At 55.0% G+C, this 21958-nt stretch overlaps 2 protein-coding genes across 6 annotated transcripts in view; both read right to left on the bottom strand.

The window, feature by feature from the left end:
- The window catches only part of LOC128412017 (zinc finger protein 420-like), a 983187-nt gene that overhangs the window by 866259 nt on the left and 94970 nt on the right, over positions 1–21958 (bottom strand). The window lies entirely within an intron of this gene.
- Positions 1661–21958, bottom strand: part of FHIP1B (FHF complex subunit HOOK interacting protein 1B) — a 33039-nt gene continuing 12741 nt past the window's right edge. The window contains exons 3-13 of the mRNA XM_053384788.1: positions 17463–17800; positions 13643–14272; positions 12207–12365; positions 10661–10747; positions 10108–10275; positions 9641–9720; positions 8537–8706; positions 7074–7958; positions 4693–4871; positions 4429–4591; positions 1661–2281 (exon numbers count right to left, since the gene is read on the bottom strand). Coding sequence (XP_053240763.1) covers positions 1962–2281; positions 4429–4591; positions 4693–4871; positions 7074–7958; positions 8537–8706; positions 9641–9720; positions 10108–10275; positions 10661–10747; positions 12207–12365; positions 13643–14272; positions 17463–17606 — 2985 coding nt within the window. The 5' untranslated portion in view covers positions 17607–17800 and the 3' untranslated portion in view covers positions 1661–1961. The remainder of the gene's footprint in view (positions 2282–4428; positions 4592–4692; positions 4872–7073; positions 7959–8536; positions 8707–9640; positions 9721–10107; positions 10276–10660; positions 10748–12206; positions 12366–13642; positions 14273–17462; positions 17801–21958) is intronic.

The raw sequence follows: 21958 nt of genomic DNA, 5'->3' as shown, positions 1-21958 counted from the left end.
AGTCCAACCCCCTGCCAAGCAGGAAACACCATCAGAGCACTCCTGACATATGGTTGTCAAGCCTCTGCTTAAAGACCTCCAAAGAAGGAGACTCCACCACACTCCGTGGCAGCAAATTCCACTGTCGAACAGCTCTTACTGTCAGGAAGTTCTTCCTAATGTTTAGGTGGAATCTTCTTTCTTGTAGTTTGGATCCATTGCTCCGTGTCCGCTTCTCTGGAGCAGCAGAAAACAACCTTTCTCACTCCTCTATGTGACATCCTTTTATATATTTGAACATGGCTATCATATCACCCCTCAACCTCCTCTTCTCCAGGCTAAACATGCCCAGCTCCCTTAGCCGTTCCTCATAAGGCATCGTTTCCAGGCCTTTGACCATTTTGGTTGCCCTCCTCTGGACACGTTCCAGTTTGTCAGTGTCCTTCTTGAACTGTGGTGCCCAGAACTGGACACAGTACTCCAGGTGAGGTCTGACCAGAGCAGAATACAGTGGCACTATTACTTCCCTTGATCTAGATGCTATACTCCTATTGATGCAGCCCAGAATTGCATTGGCTTTTTTAGCTGCCGCGTCACACTGTTGGCTCATGTCAAGTTTGTGGTCAACCAAGACTCCTAGATCCTTTTCACATGTACTGCTCTCAAGCCAGGTGTCACCCGTCTTGTATTTGTGCCTCTCATTTTTTTTGCCCAAGTGCAATACTTTACATTTCTCCCTGTTAAAATTCATCTTGTTTGTTTTGGCCCAGTTCTCTAATCTGTCAAGGTCGTTTTGAAGTGTGATCCTGTCCTCTGGGGTGTTAGCCACCCCTCCCAGTTTGGTGTCATCTGCAAATTTGATCAGGATGCCCTTGAGTCCATCATCCAAGTCGTTGATAAAGATGTTGAATAAGACCGGGCCCAAGACAGAACCCTGTGGCACCCCACTAGTCACTCTTCTCCAGGATGAAGAGGAACCATTGATGAGCACCCTTTGGGTTCGGTCAGTCAGCCAGTTACAAATCCACTGAGTGGTAGCATAGTCAAGACCGCATTTTACCAGCTTCTTTACAAGAATATCATGGGGCACCTTGTCAACTCAGAGTTGTCTCTGTAGTTACTTTGTCCCACGTGGGGTTTTTTGAAATCTGATTGGTTCTTACGAACACTGTGTAAAAAGTTCCTTTGTGAATAAAACGACCTGGGCCGAGGGGAAGGGGATTATTATACGCACCCCTCCCAGAGTCTTGCAGGTCAAGCCTCTGTGTGTATTTTATCAGAGTCCAATCCTTCCTTTGCTTTGGGAATGCCTCAGGGCAGCCCTGCGTCCAAATACCAGCCACTGGAAACAGCAGGAGGCGAGAGCTGCTCTCGCACTCGGGTCCTGCTTGTGAGAAGAGGCTGGACCAGACGGGCCCCCTTGATCCAGGTGGGCTCCTCGCAGCTCCCCCAATTCTCTGCCTTTGGTTGGGGGCAGAAGGCCGAGAGGGGAGCTTTGGGGCTCGGTGCCCGACTGCCAGCGAGGCTTCAGCTGCGGTTCCTGCCCTGCAAAAGGCTGGGCTGGAGGACCTCTGGAGGGCCCTTGCAACCCAGCAATTCCACAGCGGGCACAAAGGGCAAGTGACGGGCGCCCCCTGCCCTCTCCCCCCCAATGCAAAATCACCCACGGCCACATCCAGCACAGAGAGAGAGCTTCTTTTATACATATTGCAACGAATTCTCCAGAAAAAAAACATTCATTCCCAATAAATTAAAAAGGTCCTTGTCCTGGTACGGAGTTTTCTTTAAAAAGGTGCCCCCCACCCGCCCCACGGGGTGCCCCCCACAGGCTCCCCGATTAGTGCAGACCCAGCCAGGGCTGAGCCGGGGGGTGAGGGAGAGTCGGGGGAGATTCCAGTTAAGAGCCCTGGACGGGGGTGGGGGGTGTGGAGTGTTCAGGAGGGGGAGCAGGCGGGCAGTGGAGGGGGGTGTCCCGGCCGCGCTCACTCCGGCCCCCCCGCCTCGGCCTTCTCCTCGGGGGGCTCCAGCAGGAAGGGCGAGGTGACGGCGTGCGCCTGGGCGATGGCAGCCAGCTCCTTCAGGAACTCGGCGAAGATGACGGCGCAGTAGACGGCATTCTTGACCCTCAGCGCCTCGCTCTGCTTCTCGGCCGAGGTGCGGAAGAGGGAGCCCCCCGCCAGCGCGTGCATCACCGGCCCCTCGCGCATGTGCTGCAGCGCCAGCTGGGCCGCCTGCCGCGCCCGCGTAGGGCTGTTGGTGTGGCGCATAATCAGCTCCCCGATGGACGGCTTGCGGCTCTTCACTGCGGGGGGGGGGGGGGAGAAAAGGGGAGGGAGTCAGCGCCAGGCAGAGTTTCGGGAGGGGGGAGAGCCCCAGGCAAAATCCCCCCCCAAAACACCATGGGGGCGCCATCAATTTCCCAGTTCGCACATTTCAAGAAAGAAAAGCCCTGAAACGGCAGCTGCAAAACTCACAAAATACAGAAAAGGCAACGTTAAACTGCGGAACTGCCTGCCACAGGAATCAGTGCGGGCCTGGCTGGCTCTCAAAGGAGATCAGGCCAATTCATGGAGGGGGAGAGAAGGTTCTGCTCCGCCCTCCACAGTCGGAGGCAGAGATGTTTCTGGGTCCCGGGGGCCGGGATCTCGTGTTCAAAACCTGCTTGGGGCACCTGGTGTGGGAACAGGAGCCTGGGCTGGATGGTCCCCCTTTGGCCTGACCCAGCAGCCTCTTCGGGTTTCCTTGTGGCACCTCCAGGCCCAGAAGCAGTCTACCTGCACTGCCAGGTTCACGGGAGTATTTGGCCTCTGTGAGAAGAGCTGGTTAAGCGTCACAATTCGCATCTCCAAAGAAGTGGCTTTGTGTTCTCAGATGAGCCTGTGGCTGGGAGCGAGGGCGGCAGGCCAGGAGACCCCCCAACCCCTCCCTGCACAGCCCACGCAAGGCAGCTACCCTATAGCCACACACCATAAATACTCCACAGGTCAGCAGCTGGGGGGGGGGTCCAGCCCCGTCGCCCCACAGCTGGGCCTGATCCAGCAGGGTCTCTTTGGGTGGTCTGGTGGAGCCTCCAGGCCCAGAGGCAGCCTACCTGGAGTCCTAGGCCGCTGGGGCCATTTGAGCACTGCGAGGAGAGCAGGACGCTGGGTCAGATGGGGCCCCCAGGGCTTGATCCTGCGGTCTCCTTTCCCACTCTGAACCACAATAATCAGCTGCCCAGAGTGGCTGCGGCAACCCAGTCAGATGGGCGGCTTATTATTATTTTTATTATTATTACAGTGACACCTTGGTTCTCAAAACGCTGAAAACCCAGAAGTGTGTGTTCCAGTTTTCGAACGTTTTTCGGAAGCCGAACATCTGACACGGCTGTCGGCTATTGTTTCTGTGGCGCCTGCAACAATCAGAAGCTGTGACTTGGTTTCCGAACATTTCGGAAGTCAAACGGACTTCCGGAATGGATCAAGTTTGGCGCTTTTGTTTTTGCTCTTTATTTTGCGTTTTTGTTTCTGAGGTTCATTTCTTTTCCTGACTGCGTGGAACCCAGTTCAGCTACCTTTCTATGGGAAAGCACACCTTGGTTTTGGAACGCTTTGGTTTTGGAACGGACTTCCGGAACAGATTAAGTTTGAGAACCAAGGTAGCACTGTATTATTATTATTATTATTATTATTATTATTACTACAGTCATACCTCATGTTACGGCCGCTTCATGTTACGTTCCTTCAGGTTATGTCCCGTGGCGACCCGGAAGGGGTTACTTCCAGGTTTCGCCGCTCACGCATGTGCAGACGCGCAAAAGGACGTCACACGCATGTGCAGAAGCAGCGAATCGCTACCCGTGCACGCGCAGACGTGGGTTGCGTTCTTTTCAGGTTGCGAACGGGCCTCCATTACCAGAGGTAAAAGGTAAAGGGACCCCTGACCATTAGGTTGAGTCGAGGACGATTCTGGAGTTGCGCCGCTCATCTCGCTCTATAGGCCTTGGGAGCCGGCATTTGTCTGCAGACAGTTTTTCCAGGTCATGTGGCCAGCATGACTAAGCCGCTTCTGGCGAACCAGATCAGCACACGGAAATGCCGTTTACCTTCCCGCCAGAGCGGTACCTATTTATCTACTTGCACTTTGACATGCTTTCGAACTGCTAGGATGGCAGGAGCAGGGACCGAGCAATGGGAGCTCACTCCGTCGCGGGGATTCGAACCGCCGACCTTCTGATCAGTAAGTCCTAGGCTCTGTGGTTTAACCCACAGCGCCACCCGCTTTTAACCAGAGGTAGCACTGTATAATAATAATAATAATTATTATTCAATAGCAGGCTTCCACGGACTCTTGTTAAGGAGTCATCCGTGCCCAGGGGACCCCTGGGGCATGGGCTCTGACCCTGAGCCGCCCCCAGCCCCCACGGCACCCAGACTGCTACCTCCCAGGGCCCCCGCCCCGCCCCCTCACCCAGAGTCTCCGAGCGGCGCAGGGCAGGTGTGGCGTTCTGGGCGTCTGACCAGTCCAGCTTCCCTCTGGCCACCAGGTACTTCTTGGCTTTGGAGAGGAGGGAGGGAAAGTCTTCCTGGGAGGCGGCAAAGCTCTCAATCTTGTTCTTGACCGAGCCCAGGACCTGCCGGGGGGAAGAGGGTGGGAGGGTGAGGGGCGCTGCCAGGCAAGGGGTCCGTCCCCCAGGAGGGTGTCCCCCCCCCCCGGGCTCCTGCGAGGGTCTACCTGGATGAGGGACTTGACGCTGGGCTGGAAGACCATGTTGGTGTTGAGGAGGAAGGAGCGCAGGAGCGGCTGAGGGTGGGCGGCCAGCTGGGCGATGAGTCCCGTCAGGAGGAAGTTGACGTAGAGGGAGTTCTGCAGCATGTTCTCCAGCTTCGCCAGCAGCACCCCCACAAAGGGCCCTGCCAGGGAGGACAGCAGGGGGTCAGCCCAGGGGAGGTCCAGCCCCGCAGAGCCACTCCCAAGGGAACCCAGTTTCCTTCTTCTCGGAAATAATTTCTGTTAAATTTTCTGCTTCGCAATTTCGACAAAATATCAACGGCTTCCCTCCTCCTCTTTCCATGGCTCCTTTTGCATATCACAAATCCCTGCATATTTTACAAAAGCTTTACCATTCAGCCAGGGCCGGATTTCAGTTTGATGTGGCCCTTGGCTCCTGGAGAGAATGGGGCCCTTTATGTGTCCAGCTCTCCTTTGTCAACAAATTGCCGCTGCTTTTAGTGTTGAATACCGTATTTTTTGCTCTATAAGACGCACTTTTCCCCTCCTAAAAAGTAAGGGGAAATGTGTGTGCGTCTTATGGAGCGAATGCAGGCTGCGCAGCTATCCCAGGAGCCAGAACAGCAAGAGGGATCGCTGCGCAGCGAAAGCAGCGATCCCTCTTGCTGTTCTGGCTTCTGCGATTCAAAATGTTTTTTGTCTTGTTTTCCTCCTCCAGAAACTAGGTGCGTCCTATGGTCTGGTGCGTCTTATAGAGCGAAAAATACGGCATGTGCTAGATGGTAATTGATGGAGCTAAGAGGTATCTCAAGCAATTTGCACATCACAAAAGATGTATTTTATCAAAGTAATTGCTGAACTGGAATACAATTAAGAAGTAGTTTATCTTATAGTTTGGAAATGTACATCCAGTTTTTCCCCCTAACCCTAACCCTAAGAGAATGGGGCCCTAAGCTATAGCTTGTTTAGCTTATATGTAAATCAGGCAATATTCCCTTATTGCATCCATCAAAACTGTTGAATTGATCTTAATGCTGCCCACCTTTTCAGCTGTACACAATTCCCCCCCACATATTCAATAAACGTTTTCCACTCTTCTCTAAACATGTGTCCTTCTTGTTCTCTTATTCTATATGTTAAGTCTGCAAGCTGCACATATTCTTAAGCTTAAATTGCCGTTCTTCTTTGAATGGGACTTCGCTCGTTTTCTGTTTTTGGGCTAACGGGCCGAAGTATTGGCATATATAAATAACCTTTTTTGACACCTGGGTATTTCAGTCTGAATTATCCCCAACAGAAAGGACTCTGGGATTTTTTTGGGGGGGGGGCGGCGGTAATTTTTAAACATTTTCTCCTTCCTTGCAGCTTTTAAAGCAGTTTTGTGATTCTGTGAGCCCACTGAGCCACTTGGTGCAAAGAGAGCCAAAGACCCGACAGGGGATTGCAGAGATGTAGACGCCCCCCCCCCCCAGGGTCATTTAGGTTCCCCCCACCCACTCGCAATGCATATGCCCAAGTGGCCGAGGTCTCCTTGGCATGCAAAAAAGCACCTGCAGCTTCAAGAAAAGGGCCAGAACTCTCTCTCTGCCCAAGAGCCTCCGGGGACACTGGGGGCTGGATGTCCCAATGGGCGGAGGCGGGATGGGGCAACATCAGCCATGTTGCTCTGCAGGGGAAAGGCCCCCCCCTCCCAGATGGGGTCACGCCAAGGGAGAAGAGGCCCCCGGGTGACACCTGCGCTGCCCCTTGGCAGGCTCTGGCTCCTGGGGGTGGGAGCCCCATCGGACCCAGACCAGCCCTGCCTGCTGGGGGGCGAGGGGGGGCAGGCGGAGAAAAGGCAGGAGCAGGAAAGGAGCAGCAGCAGCAACAAGGCACACAGACCCGGTGGGAGGGGGGTTTGAAGGAAGGAAGGAAGGAAAGATGGAAGAGAAGAAAGAAGGAGAGGAACGATGGATGGATGGATGGAAGGAGGGAAAAAGAAAAGTAGACAGGAAAAGGAAGATACAATAGGAGGAAAAAGGACAAAGAAGGGGGGAGCAGAGGAGAAGACGACGGACGAAACTGGAAGCAGAGAAAGAGAAAGGAGTCACTTGCCTTTGTGAATGGAGCCCAAGGCTGGGCGGGCGAAGTGGGCAGCGGGCAAAGTGCCCATGTGCCCTGACTCCTTCTGAAGGGAACTAGGACCCCCCCCATCCACTGGGCCCCAACCACCTGCTGCCCAGGTCTGACCCCTCTGATCCCCTCCAGAAGTTCCTCTGGGGAAGCCCCACTCAGGCTAAACTCCCACCTTTGCCTTGGGGGGCAAGGGGGACTCCTGGAGAGGGGGGGCCTCCAGGAGCAGCAGGGCCCACGGAAGAGGGTGGGGGGCGCCCCCAACGACTCACCTGTGAAGGGCTGGCTGGGGAGGGCCCCCGGGGTGGGTGGGGGGCTGCCGACAATCTGCGCCAGGGGGTCGGCCAGGCGGGTGGGCCCCAGGCTGCCCTCGGGGGGAGCGGCGAAGCTGCGATAGGCCTCCTCTTCCTCGGGGCTGAGGGGGTCCGCCTGGGGGGGCTCCTCCTCCCGGCCCCCGTTCGCCATCTCGTCCTCCAGGCGCCGCAGCTCCGCCGCAAACCTCTCCACGGGGTGGGCGCCCCCGTTCTCGGCCGGCGCCAGCGACTCGTCCGGGGTCTCAGGGAGGCCCCCGTTCTCCACCACGGCCCCCTCCTGCGGGCACCGGCGGACCTTCTTGACCAGCGCGGGCTCCGAGTGCGCCCCATTCAGCAGGGGCCCCGGGTCCTCGCTGCCGGGGGAGGTGGCAGGGGGCGAGGTGCCAGCGTCTGGGGTTCCCTTGGGGGCGGCCCCCTCCTCAGGCGGAGCACCCCGCTTCTTAGTCCGGGGGGAGGCAGGCCCCGGGTGCCCGCCGGGCTGGAAGGTGTAGGTGAGGGGGTCGCCCTGGCGGGGCAGGGAGGGGTCCAGGCTGGCGGGAGGGGGCCGCTCTCCGTCGTAGGGGGCCGACCAGACGCGGCAAGCCCAGACGCAGCGGTCGACGTTCAGGCGGGCGTCGCGCAGGTATTCCAGGTAGTTGCCCTCCAACTCGCAGGCCTCCTCCCAGCGAGGGGGGGTCCGGTGGGAGGGGCTGCCGATGGGGGTCCCCGGGGAGCGGGGGGAGGCGGGGCCGGCGGGATCGGGGCCAAAGCTGGGCTGGCGCATGAAGAAGGAGAGGCGCGAGGGCGTGGAGGGCTTGGGCACCGTCACCACTGAGGAGGAGTCCACGCTGGGGCTGCCGTGACCTGGGGGGGGGAGAGAGAGAATGGGGGTCACCGAATCATGGCGTTGGAAGGGACCCCAAGGGTCATCGTCCAAACCCCTGCAAGGCAGCAATCTTTCCCCCAATGTGGGACCCACAACCCTGAGATTATGCCTGGCCCCTCCCACTGGGGCTCCTGGAAGACACGCCCTTTTTCTGCCCCCTTTGCCTGCAAGGGAGACCCACCCCATCTGTATAGCTGTGGGGTGGACTAGATGAGTTTTGGGGATCCTGTCATAATCTGCAGTTCTGCGGTTCAGTTAACTCCTGCTCAACACAAACAGGGAGTAGAGGAGGTTTTGCAACACCCCAGCGGGAAAATGCTGCCCTCTCCCCCCACCCAAAGAGGCGTGGGTCCAGCACCCGCTGCAAATGCCCTCCAGGCTCCACTGCCCCAGACCCCCAGCGAGGATTTCGCTCCTGTACCCCAAGCCTGCAAACTGGGAGGAGGCAGAGAGGAGCCCCACAAATGTTGTCAGTGCCAAGGCCTCCCTTGCCCACTCCATGTGCCCCCCAACCTCCAGCCCCCCTGCCCTTCCCCCCTGGCCGCGAGAGGCTCACCCTTGGACCAGGTGGCATGCTCCTCCTCTCGCTCGGGGGGCGGGGGGCTCTCTGGGCGGCAGCACTGGGGGACGAGCGAGAGGAACTTGCTGGCTGCCTTGCCGTAGAGGTCCAGCTCCTTCACCGCCCGCCTCTGGCTCAGCATGACGTGGCTGCAGGGGATCAGGTACCTGCCACGGAAAAGCAGAGCTGCGGAGGGGAACCCAAAGGCCATCCAGCCCACCCCGACGGGGCAGGAAGCGCAGCCAGAGAACCATGGCGGCCACAGAATCGTAGCGTTGGAAGGAACCCCGGGGTCATCTACGCCAACCCCCGAAAAGGGCGGGGAGGTCACACTATGGTTACCAAATGTCCCCGTTTCCTGGAGACAGACCCTGGATTCACACATCTGTCCCCAGATTTATATTTTAAGTGTTGTAGATTTATTAGTAGGGAATGAATGTGATTGGTTCAATGGCACAACACAAATTGTATGGGGACTTCCGGCGAGGCAACATGGCGGGCGCCACTGCCGGGGGGGAACCGGGGACGCCCGGTGGGACAACTGGGGGAACTGCTGACCCCCCTCCCCGCGACCCAAATTGAGTCGGGAGCGAGAGAATCCAGCCACCAGTCCGACTGCCCAGTGGCGCTCCAGGGCCATGAAAACCCTGGAGCCAACGGAGGGAGAAGGAGGAGAGGAGAAGGAGAAGGAAGAGAGAGAAAGAGGAAGGAGAAAAAAGAGGGGAGCTCTCTTTTTAAAAAAAATAACCTTTTTTTCTCTTTTCAAAAAAAAATGTGTCCCCGTATTCTTTGAAAAAGATCTGGTAACCTTAGGTTACCCGGAAGAGGAGGCTGATGGGTGAAGAGGGCCAATGGCGCCACCAGGGGGAGCCCCCGCACCAGCGAAGTCTCTGGGAGCGGGAACAGGGCGCCCTTCCCAGCTTCACCCAACAGAGGGAGCCCACGGCTCTGTTGGAGAGAGTGGGAGGATGCCAAGGTTGCGGGTTCGATCCCCGACGGCGGCATGTTCCTGCCTCGCAGGGGGCTGGACTAGATGATCTTCGGGTTCCCTTCTGACGATCACATGAGCCAGAGAGCCAAGGGGTCGGGGGGGGGTCCTACCTGAGCACCAGCTGCAGCAAGACGTCTTCACAGTGCAGGTTGAGCAGAGTCCGGAAGAGGCTGAGCGAGACCATGCAGAGCTGGGGGGGGGGGAGAAAGAGAGGAATGAAGGGGGCAGTGGGGCAGAAGGCTCCCCCCACTCCATCCCCCACCAGCAACACCCCCAAGCCACCCCCTGGGCAACGAGGAGAAGAATCAAATTCTCCTTTTGTGGGAGGGAGGAGGTCTTCCTGCCCCCCCCCGGGATAGGGATGAGCCCATGCCCGCCCCCCCCCCTGATCCCAGAACCCCTTTGTGTGGGGCAGGGCAGGACCTCAAAGCCCAAGGAGCAAAGAGTGGCCACACCAGCCCTGCAAGGCAGGACCCTGGACTGCCAGGGTGCTTATGGCACACGGCTGACTCCAACCCCGCTGCCCCGTCCCCTTGGGGTCTTCCCCACGTGCGCACCCCCCCCCCCGAAGACACACCCGGGAGTTGCTGGCGATGCGGGAGACCAGCGTGTCAAGGATGGTGCTGTTGTCGTGGCGATGGAGGAGGAGGAAGCGCAGGAAGGTCTTCAGGAGGGCAGCCTCGCTGATGCTGCGCAGGAACAGGTCCAGGTAGGCCGTGCTGGCAATCATCTCTTCAATGGAGGTCTGGGGCGGCAGGGAAGGGGGATCAGAGGGGCTGGCACACCCCAGAATTGCCCAGCCAGGTGGTACCCTGCGGGGCATCTAGCCCAACCCCCAGGAACGGCAGAGGGGCAGAAGCCTGGGGCTCATGCCTCCCCCCTGCTTCAGTCCCACACATCATCTCGGCCCCTCTTTGCCCTCGCTCCCTATTGGCTTGGCGGTGAGAAGCAAAGCCAGTTCCGAGCCAGGCGTGCTGCAGCAGCAGGACTGATCTTGGCGGGAGAAGGCTTGCTATTCACCTGCCCCAAAGGCAGCTCTGGGAAGCTTGGGGGGGAGGGAGCGGACAGTAGGGGGGGTCCTCCCTGGCCAGGCCACACAACCCCCCACCCCACCCCAGGCGTGAACTGACCTTGTGCAAGGCGGGGCCCAGGACCGGCACCAGGAACCCGTTGTGGATGTAATCCACCAGCTGCTTCTGGACCAGCGGATGAGCCACCTGGGGGGGGGGAGAGAGAAGGTGAGAAGCGCCCCCAGGATGGGGCCATGGGCCCAGGCAAGCAAGCGTCCTGCTCTCACAGGGGCTATGGGACGCCCCACAGGGAAACTCGCAAGCGGAACTCCCCTCCCTTCTTCTGGCTTCCAGCAATTGGAATGCAAAAATGAAGTGTGCCACCAACACGAAAAGGTTAGAAAGCTCTGGGTGCGAGTGTCGGACCCGGACCTCACAGACCAGGGTTCAAACCAAGCTTTGGCTGAAGGCGACCCTGGGCCTGCCTTCTCCCAGCCTGTCCTACCTGGCAGGGTCGTCGTTGCTGAATTGCCACCTCTGACTGGCAACAAGTAGCTGTGGGCAGCCCTCTCCTCCTTCAGGGATCTGCCCAATTCTCTTTCAAGAAAAATATAAAACATTAAACAAGGCCACAAAGACTTGCGAACCACCCAGCCTCAAATGAACTTATAATGTCTGGTTTCAATAGATTCAGCAAATCAGTCTCTTAAGCTTAAGTCAAGAAGGAGTATTCTCTATAAAATGGAATATCAATATACGTATCAAGACTTTGAGATTAGGCTACTGAAGAAGCCCGGAAAACCATCTTGGGAGAGGGCTACCTGCAAGCCCCAGTTACAGGGCCCAAACGGGGACAAACAGTGGCCTCTTGATTCCTTGGGCTGCCAGGGAGAAACAGGTGCAAAACGCCGGCACCCTCTCGTCTACAACTCCATTGTCTACAACTCTATTAACATCTACCCACAACTCCACTAGCATCTCTCGGTATTGTGAATATCACCAAACTTACCTTTTGCTGGCATCTTCATGAACTTATCCAAAAGACTGAGTTAAGCATGTGGAAAATCTATTGAAACCAGACATTATAAGTTCATTTTAGGCTGGGTAGTTCACAAGTCTTTGTGGCTTTGTTTAATGTTTTGTATTTTTCTCAGAAGGCTGATAAAGTATGTATAATTATTGTTCTGTGCATATTAATCGCCAACGTGTTGCATGAGTCGCACTACTTCTATCAGTAGCACAGGTTGGATTTTTCTAGCAATTCTCTTTCAAAGCCATCCAGGAGGGCAGCTGGCCCTGCGTCCTGCAGCAGGGAGTTCCACCGTTTAACTCTGTGCAGCCTCCACAAGTGCTACCAAGAGACCCCAAAACCCACCCAACCTTGGATTTTCCTGGTCTCTGCACCCAGCGAAACCTGCGGTGCAACTTCATACAACCTGGCAGCCTGGGTCTCCCCGCTAGTCAACGGATCATAGCACTGCAGAGTTGGCAGGGACCACCAAAGGTCATCCGGCCCAACCCCCTGCCGTACAGGATCTGCAACCAGATCCCTCTGCGCATGGCTTTCTGTCCCAGAAAGGGCCCAGCTGCTGCCAGAGCTGTGGCTGGGGGTGTGAGGAGGCCAGCCAGCCATCCCCTGCCCCTTCCCCCCCAAAGGCAGACTCACCTGGATGACGGCATTGCAGAACTCCAGCGAGTTCATGAAGAGGACCAGCGAGGGAACGCCCACCCAGTCCTCCCGCCGCAGGAAGTGCCAGTCGTCCCCCCGCACCTCCAGCTTGCGGGGCAGCGAGGAGTACAGGGCGCTCAGGCCAGTAGCCAGCACCTGGGGGGGGGAGGAGAGAGAGGGGGTTGGGGGGGAAAGGGGCGTTCAAGATTTATCAGGCGCAAAACTCCTGGCGACTCCCCACCCCCACCCCAGAAGAGAGGCTATGCAAAGAGCATGGGACACCCATGAAGGCAGCCCTGTTTAGGGAAGTTTTTAATGTTTAATGCTGTATTGTGTTTTTAATATTCTATTGGGAGCTGCCCAGAGTGGCTGGGGAGGCCTGGCCAGATGGGTGAAGTATAAGTAAATAAATAATAATTATTATTATTATTAAGAATGGGGGGTGGGACTCCCCTTCCCTGGAGGTTTTTAAGAAGAGGTTGGATGGTCGTCTGACACGCATGATCCAGCCGAGATTCCTGCCTTGCAAGGGGTTGGACTAGATGACAGCTGGGGCTCCCCTTTCCGCTCTACGATCCTAGGATCCTTTAAAGTGGCCTGGCGGTTGGAGACTCTGCAGATTGAGGTCAAATCCTGACAAGACGGAAGTACTGTTTTGGAGGGACAGGGGGTGGGCAGGTGTGGGGGACTCCCTGGTCCTCAATAGGGTAACTATGCCTCTGAAGGACCAGGCTGGCAGCCTGGCAGTCATTCTGGACTCACAGCTGTCCATGGAGCGTCTCCACCCCCATCGTTCAGCCCGGACACTGAGGTCCAGCGCCGAGGGCCTTCTGGCGGTTCCCTCATTGCGAGAAGTGAGGCTACAGGGAACCAGGCAGAGGCGCCCTCCCATCAGATGTCAGGGAAATAAACTGAGTTTTAGAAAACATGTGAAGGCAGCCCTGTTTAGGGAAGCTTTTACTGTTTGATCTTTTATTGTGTTTTAATATTCTGTTGGGAGCCGCCCAGAGTGGCTGGGGAGGCCCAGCCAGATGGGCGGGGTATAAGTAATAAATTTATTATCATCATCACTATTACTATTATTATTTTTTCAATCTACACAGGATTGTATCTGGGGCAGGACCAAACCTGGGGTGGTTGGAACAAAAGCCGTGGCATGTAGGATTCCGACTGCAAGGTTCTACAAATCTTTTGCTGCTTGCGTATTGTCGCTCCATGTGCCTAGTCATCAGGGGGGCACCCTGGAATAGCCTCTCAGGCTCTCTGTTCCCCAGAGTGCCTTCCACGCTCCTGCTGCCCCAGGCACTCACAGAATCACAGAGTTGGAGGGGACCCCAGACGTCATCTAGTCCAACCCCCGCAATGCAGGAGCCGCAGCTGATTCGGGGCAAGGCTTCTGCCCCCTCTTCCCCCCCTGCTGCCCCCTTCCTTACCGGGCAGAAGAAGGAGTTGTCGGTGATGTATCGGGCGACGGTGTGGCTCCCGGCGGACAGGGCCATGAGGAGAAGGAGGGCGTCTCTGGCCTGCTGCCCCACCAGCCCCTCGCGGTGGATGAAGGGCACCAGCAGGGAGAAGACCAGCAGGTTGGCGGGGCCCGGCTCGCCCGCTGCGGGGGGGCTGTGGAAGAAGAGCTCCAGCAGGGGGGGCTCCCGGGCCGCCGAGACGCAGAGCTGGTGCAGCAGGAGCACCAGGCTGCCCTCCAGGGCCGGCGAGGCCGGGCCGGCGCACAGGCCCAGCAGGCGCAGGAGGGGCCCCAGGACGGGCCGGTGGCGCAGGAGGGGCTGGTGCGCCTGGCCCAGGAGCATCTCGTAGAGCTTGAGCAGCTCGGCCTTGCGCTCCTCGGGGGGCTCCCCTCGCCGCAGGTGCCAGGCCAGCAGGCGGCCCAGGACGTTCTCGGCCAGCGCCAGCTCCAGGATGGGGCCCGGGGAGCCCTCCGCCCGGGGGCGCTCCTCCGCCAGCAGCGTCAGCATCTGTAGCGTGTGGTTGCGCACGGCGCTCAGGTCATCCGCCGTGCCCCCCTGCGCCCCCCGCGAGGCCGGGCTCTTCTCCAGGATGCGCAGCACCTGCGAAGCGGGGGAGAGAGTCAGACGGAAACCAAGGTAGACTGCCTCCGGGGCTGGAGGCTCCGCAAGAGGAGCCTCTGCTCTCACGGATGCCCCCAAACTCTCCTGTAGTGTTCCCAAAGCAAGGAAGGATTGGACTCTGATTAACAGAATACACACGAAGCTTGACCAGCAAGACTCTGGGAGGAGTGTCAATAATAATAATTCCCCCCCCCTGGCCCAGGTCGTTTTATTCACAAAAGAACTTTTTACACAGTATTCATAAGAACCAATCAGGCTCCCTCTGAGCATTTCAAAACCCCACGTGGGACAAAGTCAGATCAGAAGAAATTCTTTTAACCACAAAGAAACTATTTCCTACTTGAACATACACCTGTAGTTCAGAGTCAATAAAACAGAAATAAAAGGAGGAATGCTTTCAGCAAAACCCCGGAGGTCATAAACAAGAGAGGCAGGATGGCAGAATTTACCATCTCCTTGTGAACTCTCTTCCTGGCCCTTAAGATCTGTCTTAAGATTAAACAACATCAAAGCTACCTTCTACCTTTATGACCCAAGATGCCTGATGAAGCAACTGGCCTGTGTTTCAGAATGCTTATACGTGCCTGTCAGGTCTAGAGAACGCAAATGGCAGAGGTGGAGAGGCTTGTGGGATTCGATCAGAAACCACTGTCCATGAATTAAACCCAGTCAACGTGATGCTTCCATCGCGGACACAATGGCTTGCTTCATTTTTCATAATTCCTCATAGCAATCCCACCTGACCCCCCCCCTCACACTCTGGATATTTGCACCACCAAACTCTCCCCCTCCTGTCCATACACAGGGGCACAAACAGGGAGACATTGGGGAGCCTTTTCTAAAATACAGTGGTACCTTGGTTCTCTAACATAATCCATTCCAGAAGACCCTTCGATTTCTGAAACGCCCGAAAACCTAAAACTCAATAGCCAACAGGCCCCAGGAACTTGTACTCAGTGGAAGCCGCACGGCATGTTCGAAAACTGAAGCATTTACCTCTGGGTTTATGGCATTTGATAACCAAAATGTTCGTCAATGTTCAAAAAGCAAGGTACCACTGCACATCGTAGGGCAGAGCTTTCCAAACTGTGTGTCTTGAAACATTTGTGTGTCGGCTGCAATGTGGAGAAGCGTCACACAAACACTCTCTGCCCTCCTTCCGAAGCTGGAAAGAGGTTAGTTTAACCTCCGGTTTACCTGTAAAACTGAATTACTGTGTCGCAAAATGATGTGTGTCTAAAAAGTATGTCAACGACAGGAAAAGCTGGGAAAGCTCCTGCAGCAGCTTGTAAACAAATGTATACCGTATTTTTTGCTCCATAAGACGCACGTAGTTTTTAGAGAAGGAGGAAAATAAGAAAAATAAATATTCTAAATCAGGGGTGTCAAACTCAAGTTCATCGGGGGCCGCACCAGCAGTTTGGTCACCCTCAAAGGGCCGGTTGTATTGGCCTAAAATATTTGAGCAGGCTGAGACCCCCGAAGTTGATGGGCTTTGACATTTAAATGGGGTGTGTGTGGCATGTGATAAATTATGTGAGGTTCGAGCTGGTCTTTGACCAGTAATAAATGATGATGATGATGATGATGTGAGGTGGGGCCTACCTGCCCCCCCTCAATATTTTATTCAGACTGACACCCCTGTTATGAAAGATTACTAAAGCCTGCCCCTGTGGTGATGTATCATAACATTGTGCAGGCCCAGTCTGAGGGCACCTTTACTGGACTGCGTCTTGTGGCTGGGGCTTGTCTGCGCCTTCTCTTCCTTCTCCGCCTGTTGCTGCCTCCTCCCTGTGCCAGGCGCTGGTGGGGGGGGAGAGATGTGCCAGTTGTACCCCAGTTTCTGACGGGGGCCAATGCTGCTTGTTCCTCCCTCTGCTTTTCAACACTGCAATATATCGCTGCCGTATCACAACATCACTATCACAATGTTGAAAAGTTGGCATCGTCTGCTTTTAGGGGCTGAGGGGCTTACTCAGTACGGACAGGGGCACTCCTAGGAATTTACTGGATTTCAAATCCCATTGAGGGGGGACAGGGGCGGACTTTGGTAATATGGCACCCACCCTGAGTGAGGACAAGAACGGCGGCTACACGGGCCACATGACGAGGTCTGGCGGGCCGGATTTGACACCCGTGTTCTAAATGAAACAGTGATCTGATGGTGAATTTGGGGTGAACCAATCCTGAGGATCTGTGCTTTGTAACCACATTTTTGCACCATTGCAGCCCCAGAAAACAGTGGATGCATGATTTTTTTGGTGCAGGCTGTAGCCATGGACAGGCTATGTGATCTGATGGTGAATCTGGGGTGACCCAATGTAAAAATCCTGAGGATCCATGGGCTTTTACCTCCCCCCTCCCAGTGTGGTGTAGTGGTTAAGAGCGGTGGACTCGTAATCTGGGGAACCGGGTTCGCTTCCCTGCTCCTCCACATGCAGCTGCTGGGTGACCTTGGGCTAGTCACACTTCTCTGAAGTCTCTCAGCCCCACTCACCTCACAGAGTGTTTGTTGTGGGGGAGGAAGGGAAAGGAGATTGTTAGCCGCTTTGAGACTCCTTCGGGTAGTGATAAAGCGGGATGTCAAATCCAAACTCTTCTTACTCTTCTTATTCTTCCCCATCCCAGGCAGCCTCCTTTATCTCTAGCATCCGATCGGCAAACGATCAGGCTTTGTTTCAAGACCCACTTCCCTCTTTTTTAAAAAAAGCATGATCTGCTTTTCTCCCCTGGGCAATTCGGCTCCAGGGACCAGCATTTGCTCCATAAGCCACACAGACATTTCCGTTTACTTTTTAGGAAGAAAAAAAGTGCGTCTTATGGAGCAAAAAATACGGTAATTTGTATAATTTTTGATATGATATTGAGAGAGAAAACACACACAAACATTTCTCTTCTTATGGTTCCCAACACCCAGGATGCAGAACGTTGCTGCCCCTGTCTTTGGGGGGCAGAACAGACCCCCTGCGGCTACTAGCCCTCGATAGCCCTCTCTCCTCCTCCATGAATTCGCCTGATCCTCTTAAAGCAGCCACCACAGCCTCCAGTGGCAGTGAGTTCCACAGCTGTCCATGCCCCCCCACCCCAAAGCCTCTCTTGGGGGGAACGCCCCCTCTCCACCCCCTCCTGGGCCCAGCGCCCCTCCTGCCCCCCCCCACCAGCCACTCACCTGGACCCAGTGATTCTTGAAGACCATGAGGCAGGTTTCGGGGTCGGCCGCCATGGGGCTCTGCAGGCTGGCGCCACGGGTTCCCCTGTGCCCCCCGGCCCCCGCCCGGGGGTTCAGCTTGCTCAGCCAGCTCATCCTCTCCATCGAGAAGGGCAGCGCTGCGTGGGGTGGGGGGTCACAGGGGGAGAGGCTGTGGTGGGCAGTCAGGGGTCACAGGCGGCCGTGCGCTGGACTGGCTCCTCCGAGGGCAGCTGCTGGGCATGGGGCGGGCAAGGAGGGGGGGTGGCAGGTCCTTGTGGCCAGGGGGGGTGCCATGCTGCTTTGGAGGAAGCCCCGGCCTGCGGAAACAGAACGCGGGGAGGAAAGAGTGAGCGGGAGCCGTGACCTCAAACTGGGATGTCAAAACTCTTTCATCATTATAATCTTTCTTAATTTAAATTACACACTTATACAAAGAATTTACAATCTCATACTACAAAAAGAAAATTAAAGAACAAACAATTAAGAAAAAAACCGAAGAAGAAACAGCAAATTTACGTACATAAAGAAAACACATAACCTTCCTAATTAATACTTAATTAAACACTTAATTCTGACAAAACGAGTCTCCCAATCATTCTCATTGTACTGCTGATACTGTCGTTTTCCCCCGCACAGTTTTATATTCTTTCATATTGTTCCCGTCTACTCCACAAACGGTCTTTGTTGTGTTTATAAGCGTCACTCAAGTTCCGCTAATATGGTGTGGTTGGTACAATATGATCTTATATAATCCTTAAATATTCTCCACTCTCCAAATATTTTCTGGTTCAATACTCCTCTAACTCTTCCCTCCAGTTTTGCTGATTGTAAATATTCTAACATGAGTATCTGCCAATCTGTGACTGTTGGTATTGTTTGATTTTTCCACTTCCTCGCCACCAGAATTCTTGCTGCTGTGGTGACATGCATGAACAGTGGTCTTATGTCTTTTTTAATTTCTAATGGTAAAATGCCTAAAAGAAAGATCTCTGGGTTTTTTTTGAAAGGTAAGTCTGAATAATTTATTAAATACATTATATATATTATCCCAGAATTCCCTAATGATTGCACAAGTCCACCAGATGTATGAAGCCATATCTAGTTTACATCTCCAACAAATCAGTGACCCCCTTTATACATTTTCGCTAGTTTCAAGGGGGTACAATGCCATCTACATAACATCTTCATGATGTTCTCCCTAAGGTTATAGCATGCTGTGAATTCAATATCTACCTTCCACAATCTCTCCCATTGATATATATATGTTGTATCCAAAACTCTTTCAAAGGAATTGCAAAACTGAAGGTTCGGAAGGGACCCCGGGGGTCATCCAGCCCAACCCCCAGCAGTCCAGTAAGCCCCGCTAAGGAACCCCCAACAGATGGTCATGCAAACTCTGCTTGAAAACCTCCAAGGAATAATAGAATCATATGGCTGGAAGGGACCCCAAGGATCATCCAGTCCACCCCCTCCAATGTTGAGCAACTCCCCCCCTTTTTAAAAAAATAAATTTTATTTAACATAATTATTACAAAATACAAGCAAAATACATACAAACATCAATTTTTCAGATAAGCAGATAGGAAGTGCAGTGTAAGCGATGGAAGTCAATCAACAAAGTTTTATTATTGAGATATTTGTAGAATAAATGTCGAAGAAATTCTTCCAATTTTTCTTCCAATTTTTTTTCTTTTTTTCTTTTTTTATATACCGTATTTTTCGCTCCATAAGGCGCACTTTTTTCCTCTTAAAATCTAAGGGGAAATGTCTGTGCGTCTTATGGGGCGAGTGTGTGGTCCCTGGGGCTGGGGGGGGGGACCCGGGCTTCCCCCGCCAGCCCTGACAAGCTCCTGAGCAGCTCTGGGGTAGCCTGTGAAGCCTCCGCAGGGCAACGGGGAGCCTTCATCCCGCTGTCCTGGGGGGCTTCGCGCGGCTATCCCTGGCTTTTGTGGGAGTTGGGGGGGGGGAGGGACAGAGCGAGGCTCTCTCACTTCCCCCACCTCCCGCAAAAGCCCCCAACAGCCTCGCTCCCTTTAAAGAGCCGCACGGAGCGTGTGTGTGGCTCTTGGGGGCCTTTCCCCGAGGAGGGAGGAAGGCAGCCCGTCAGTGATGGGAAAAGCCTGCATGTGCCGCACACACGCTCCGTGCGGCTCATGAAAGGGAGCGCTGAGCAGAGCCTGGGGTGCATACAGGCTCTGCTCAGCGCTCCCTTTAAAGATTTTTTTTTCTTGAATCCCCGCCCCCCCCCCCAAAAAGTAGGTGCGCCTTATGGTCAGGTGTGCCTTATGGAGCGAAAAATACAGTATATGTGCTTATCTGAAAAATGTATGTTGAGCAACTTTTCAAACAAAAGAAACAGCATTCCCCCCCCCTCCGCCGCCACCCCCCCAGACGTGATGGGCAAGGGCTGCCTCCAGCTAGTTCTGAAACACCCCATAATCCAGTCTTTGCCACTGGTAGACTGCGCCCGAGAAGGAAGCTCTGCTGGGGACAGCCAGCCAGGCAGACCTTGCCGCTGTTTCAAGCCAGCTGAGTGAGCTGCAAGGCTGCCTGCCTGGGATTCTTCCGCTGTGATTCCTACATTTCCCTGACCTCCTGCTCAGCCCAGCGATGGCTCCCTCCTTGCCCCGAAAGGTTCTGCAGAAGCAAAGTAAAGGCAAAGAGCAACTGCTCTTTGGAGGAGTGTAAAGCCAAGATACGATCTGCTACGAAAACCTCACTCCTTCCTTCTCTCCCCTCCAACAAAGGTTTGAGGTGCCTGCCCCAGAGATGCCCCACAGATATGTCACCATCTCTTTCCTCCCACTCATCCGGAGAGCAAACTGAAGATGCATTTTCAGAAGCAGTTTCTCAGACGTTCAGGACAAATTCCTCCTGGCTGCCACCATTCAAAGATCCTAAACGCCAGGTATCTTAAATGAGACTGTGTTTCAATCTTAAATGAGACTGTGCGGCCCAGTGGTTAGAGAGGCAGACTGGGAACCTGCGAGAGACCAGGGTTAAAATCCCCACTTTGCACTCATGAAACTCCCTTGGGGGACCTGGGTGGCCTCTCAAGAACTTGGCCCGCTTCGCAGGGTGGGGATTAAATGAGAGAACCATGCAAAGCGGAATAGACATGCAATAAAAGAAATAATAATAAAAATAATAAAAATAATAATTTATTATTTATACCCTGCCCATCTGGCTGGATTTCCCCAGCTACCCTGGGCGGCTTCCGACAAAATATTAAAATACAATAGTCTACTATTGGGAGCCTTTATGGCGGATTCGCGTACCAAAGCCCTCTCCGCTCCTGCAGTTTTCCAGCAACTGGGATCCAGGGGCAAGGCTGCCTCCGACTGTGGAGGGCAGAGCTGAGCCCCCCTGGCTAGGAGCCCCCGAGAGCCTTCTCCTCCTCCAGGAACTTGTCCAATCCTAGAGCCATCCCAGAGTGTGACCACCCCACTCCTGCAGCAGGGAGTTCCACTGGGCCTCTTCTCCTGGTTGGCTGCTGTGCTGAGATACGCGAGGGTGGCTGGACGGAGGCCTTTTGCCCAGAAGCAGGGGCTGCAGGATCAGGCCTGGGAGAAGGCGAATACGAAGACCAGGAGGGGAGGGAGGGCTGCACTTGGGCTTGGATCCTGCCTGGGGGGGGGGGGCTAGACAGGCTCCCTTTGGCCTCACCCAGCCTGCCCCTCTAACGTGCATCTTCCTCTGCAACTGCCTTTGGTGCTGCTGGTGTCACTTAGTCTTCCGGCTCCCACTGCAAACGGCGGGAAGGTCCCTGAAGCCACGTATTGCCAGAAGCTGTGCTTGTGCCCCTTGAAACGGCAGGCAGGTGCCGATGCCACACACAAACACCCAGAGGCTCCTGTCCTGCCATCCCTTGTGGTGCCAACCACAACCAGCAGGCGGAATCAAGGCTTCCTAGGCTCCCCTGGCAGGTCAGGAGGCTGCGATGCCTGTCTGGATCTCCCTCCACGAATTTATCCCTCCTCTCTCAAGGCCACTCGAGTTCTTGGCCATCCCCGCCTCCTGCGGCAGGGAGTCTCCCAGTTTAACCCTTTGCTACATGAAAAGGGACTTTCTTTTATACCCTCTGAATCTTCCAACATTTCGCTTCCCGGGAGTTCTCGTGTTCGGCCTCTTTTCCCTGGTCCTCTTGGGAACAGGGTGGGGGCCAAGCTGCAGATGAATGCTGAATTTTGCTAGCTCTGCTCTGAAGGCCCCTCGGCCAACGGCCGTTGCAAAACATTTGCGTCTTCCAGGGAAACGGTTGCATTATCATAGCTGTCAATGCTTCCCCTTTTTTAAAGGGAAATTCCTTATTCCGAATAGGATTCCTCGCAAGAAAAGGGGAAAGTTGATGGCTATGTGCATTATGCAAAGCCCTGCATGAGCCTGCAACCAGGGACTCCCAAGAGCCACTTACTCTCATGTAGACCTGCCAGGGCTTTGGCTGCCAGCAACCGCAGGGGATCCAGCAGCTGAGC

This window comes from Podarcis raffonei, chromosome 4 (assembly GCF_027172205.1).
Source record: "Podarcis raffonei isolate rPodRaf1 chromosome 4, rPodRaf1.pri, whole genome shotgun sequence".
NCBI lineage: Eukaryota > Metazoa > Chordata > Lepidosauria > Squamata > Lacertidae > Podarcis > Podarcis raffonei.
This window is presented reverse-complemented; position numbering and strand designations above follow the sequence as displayed.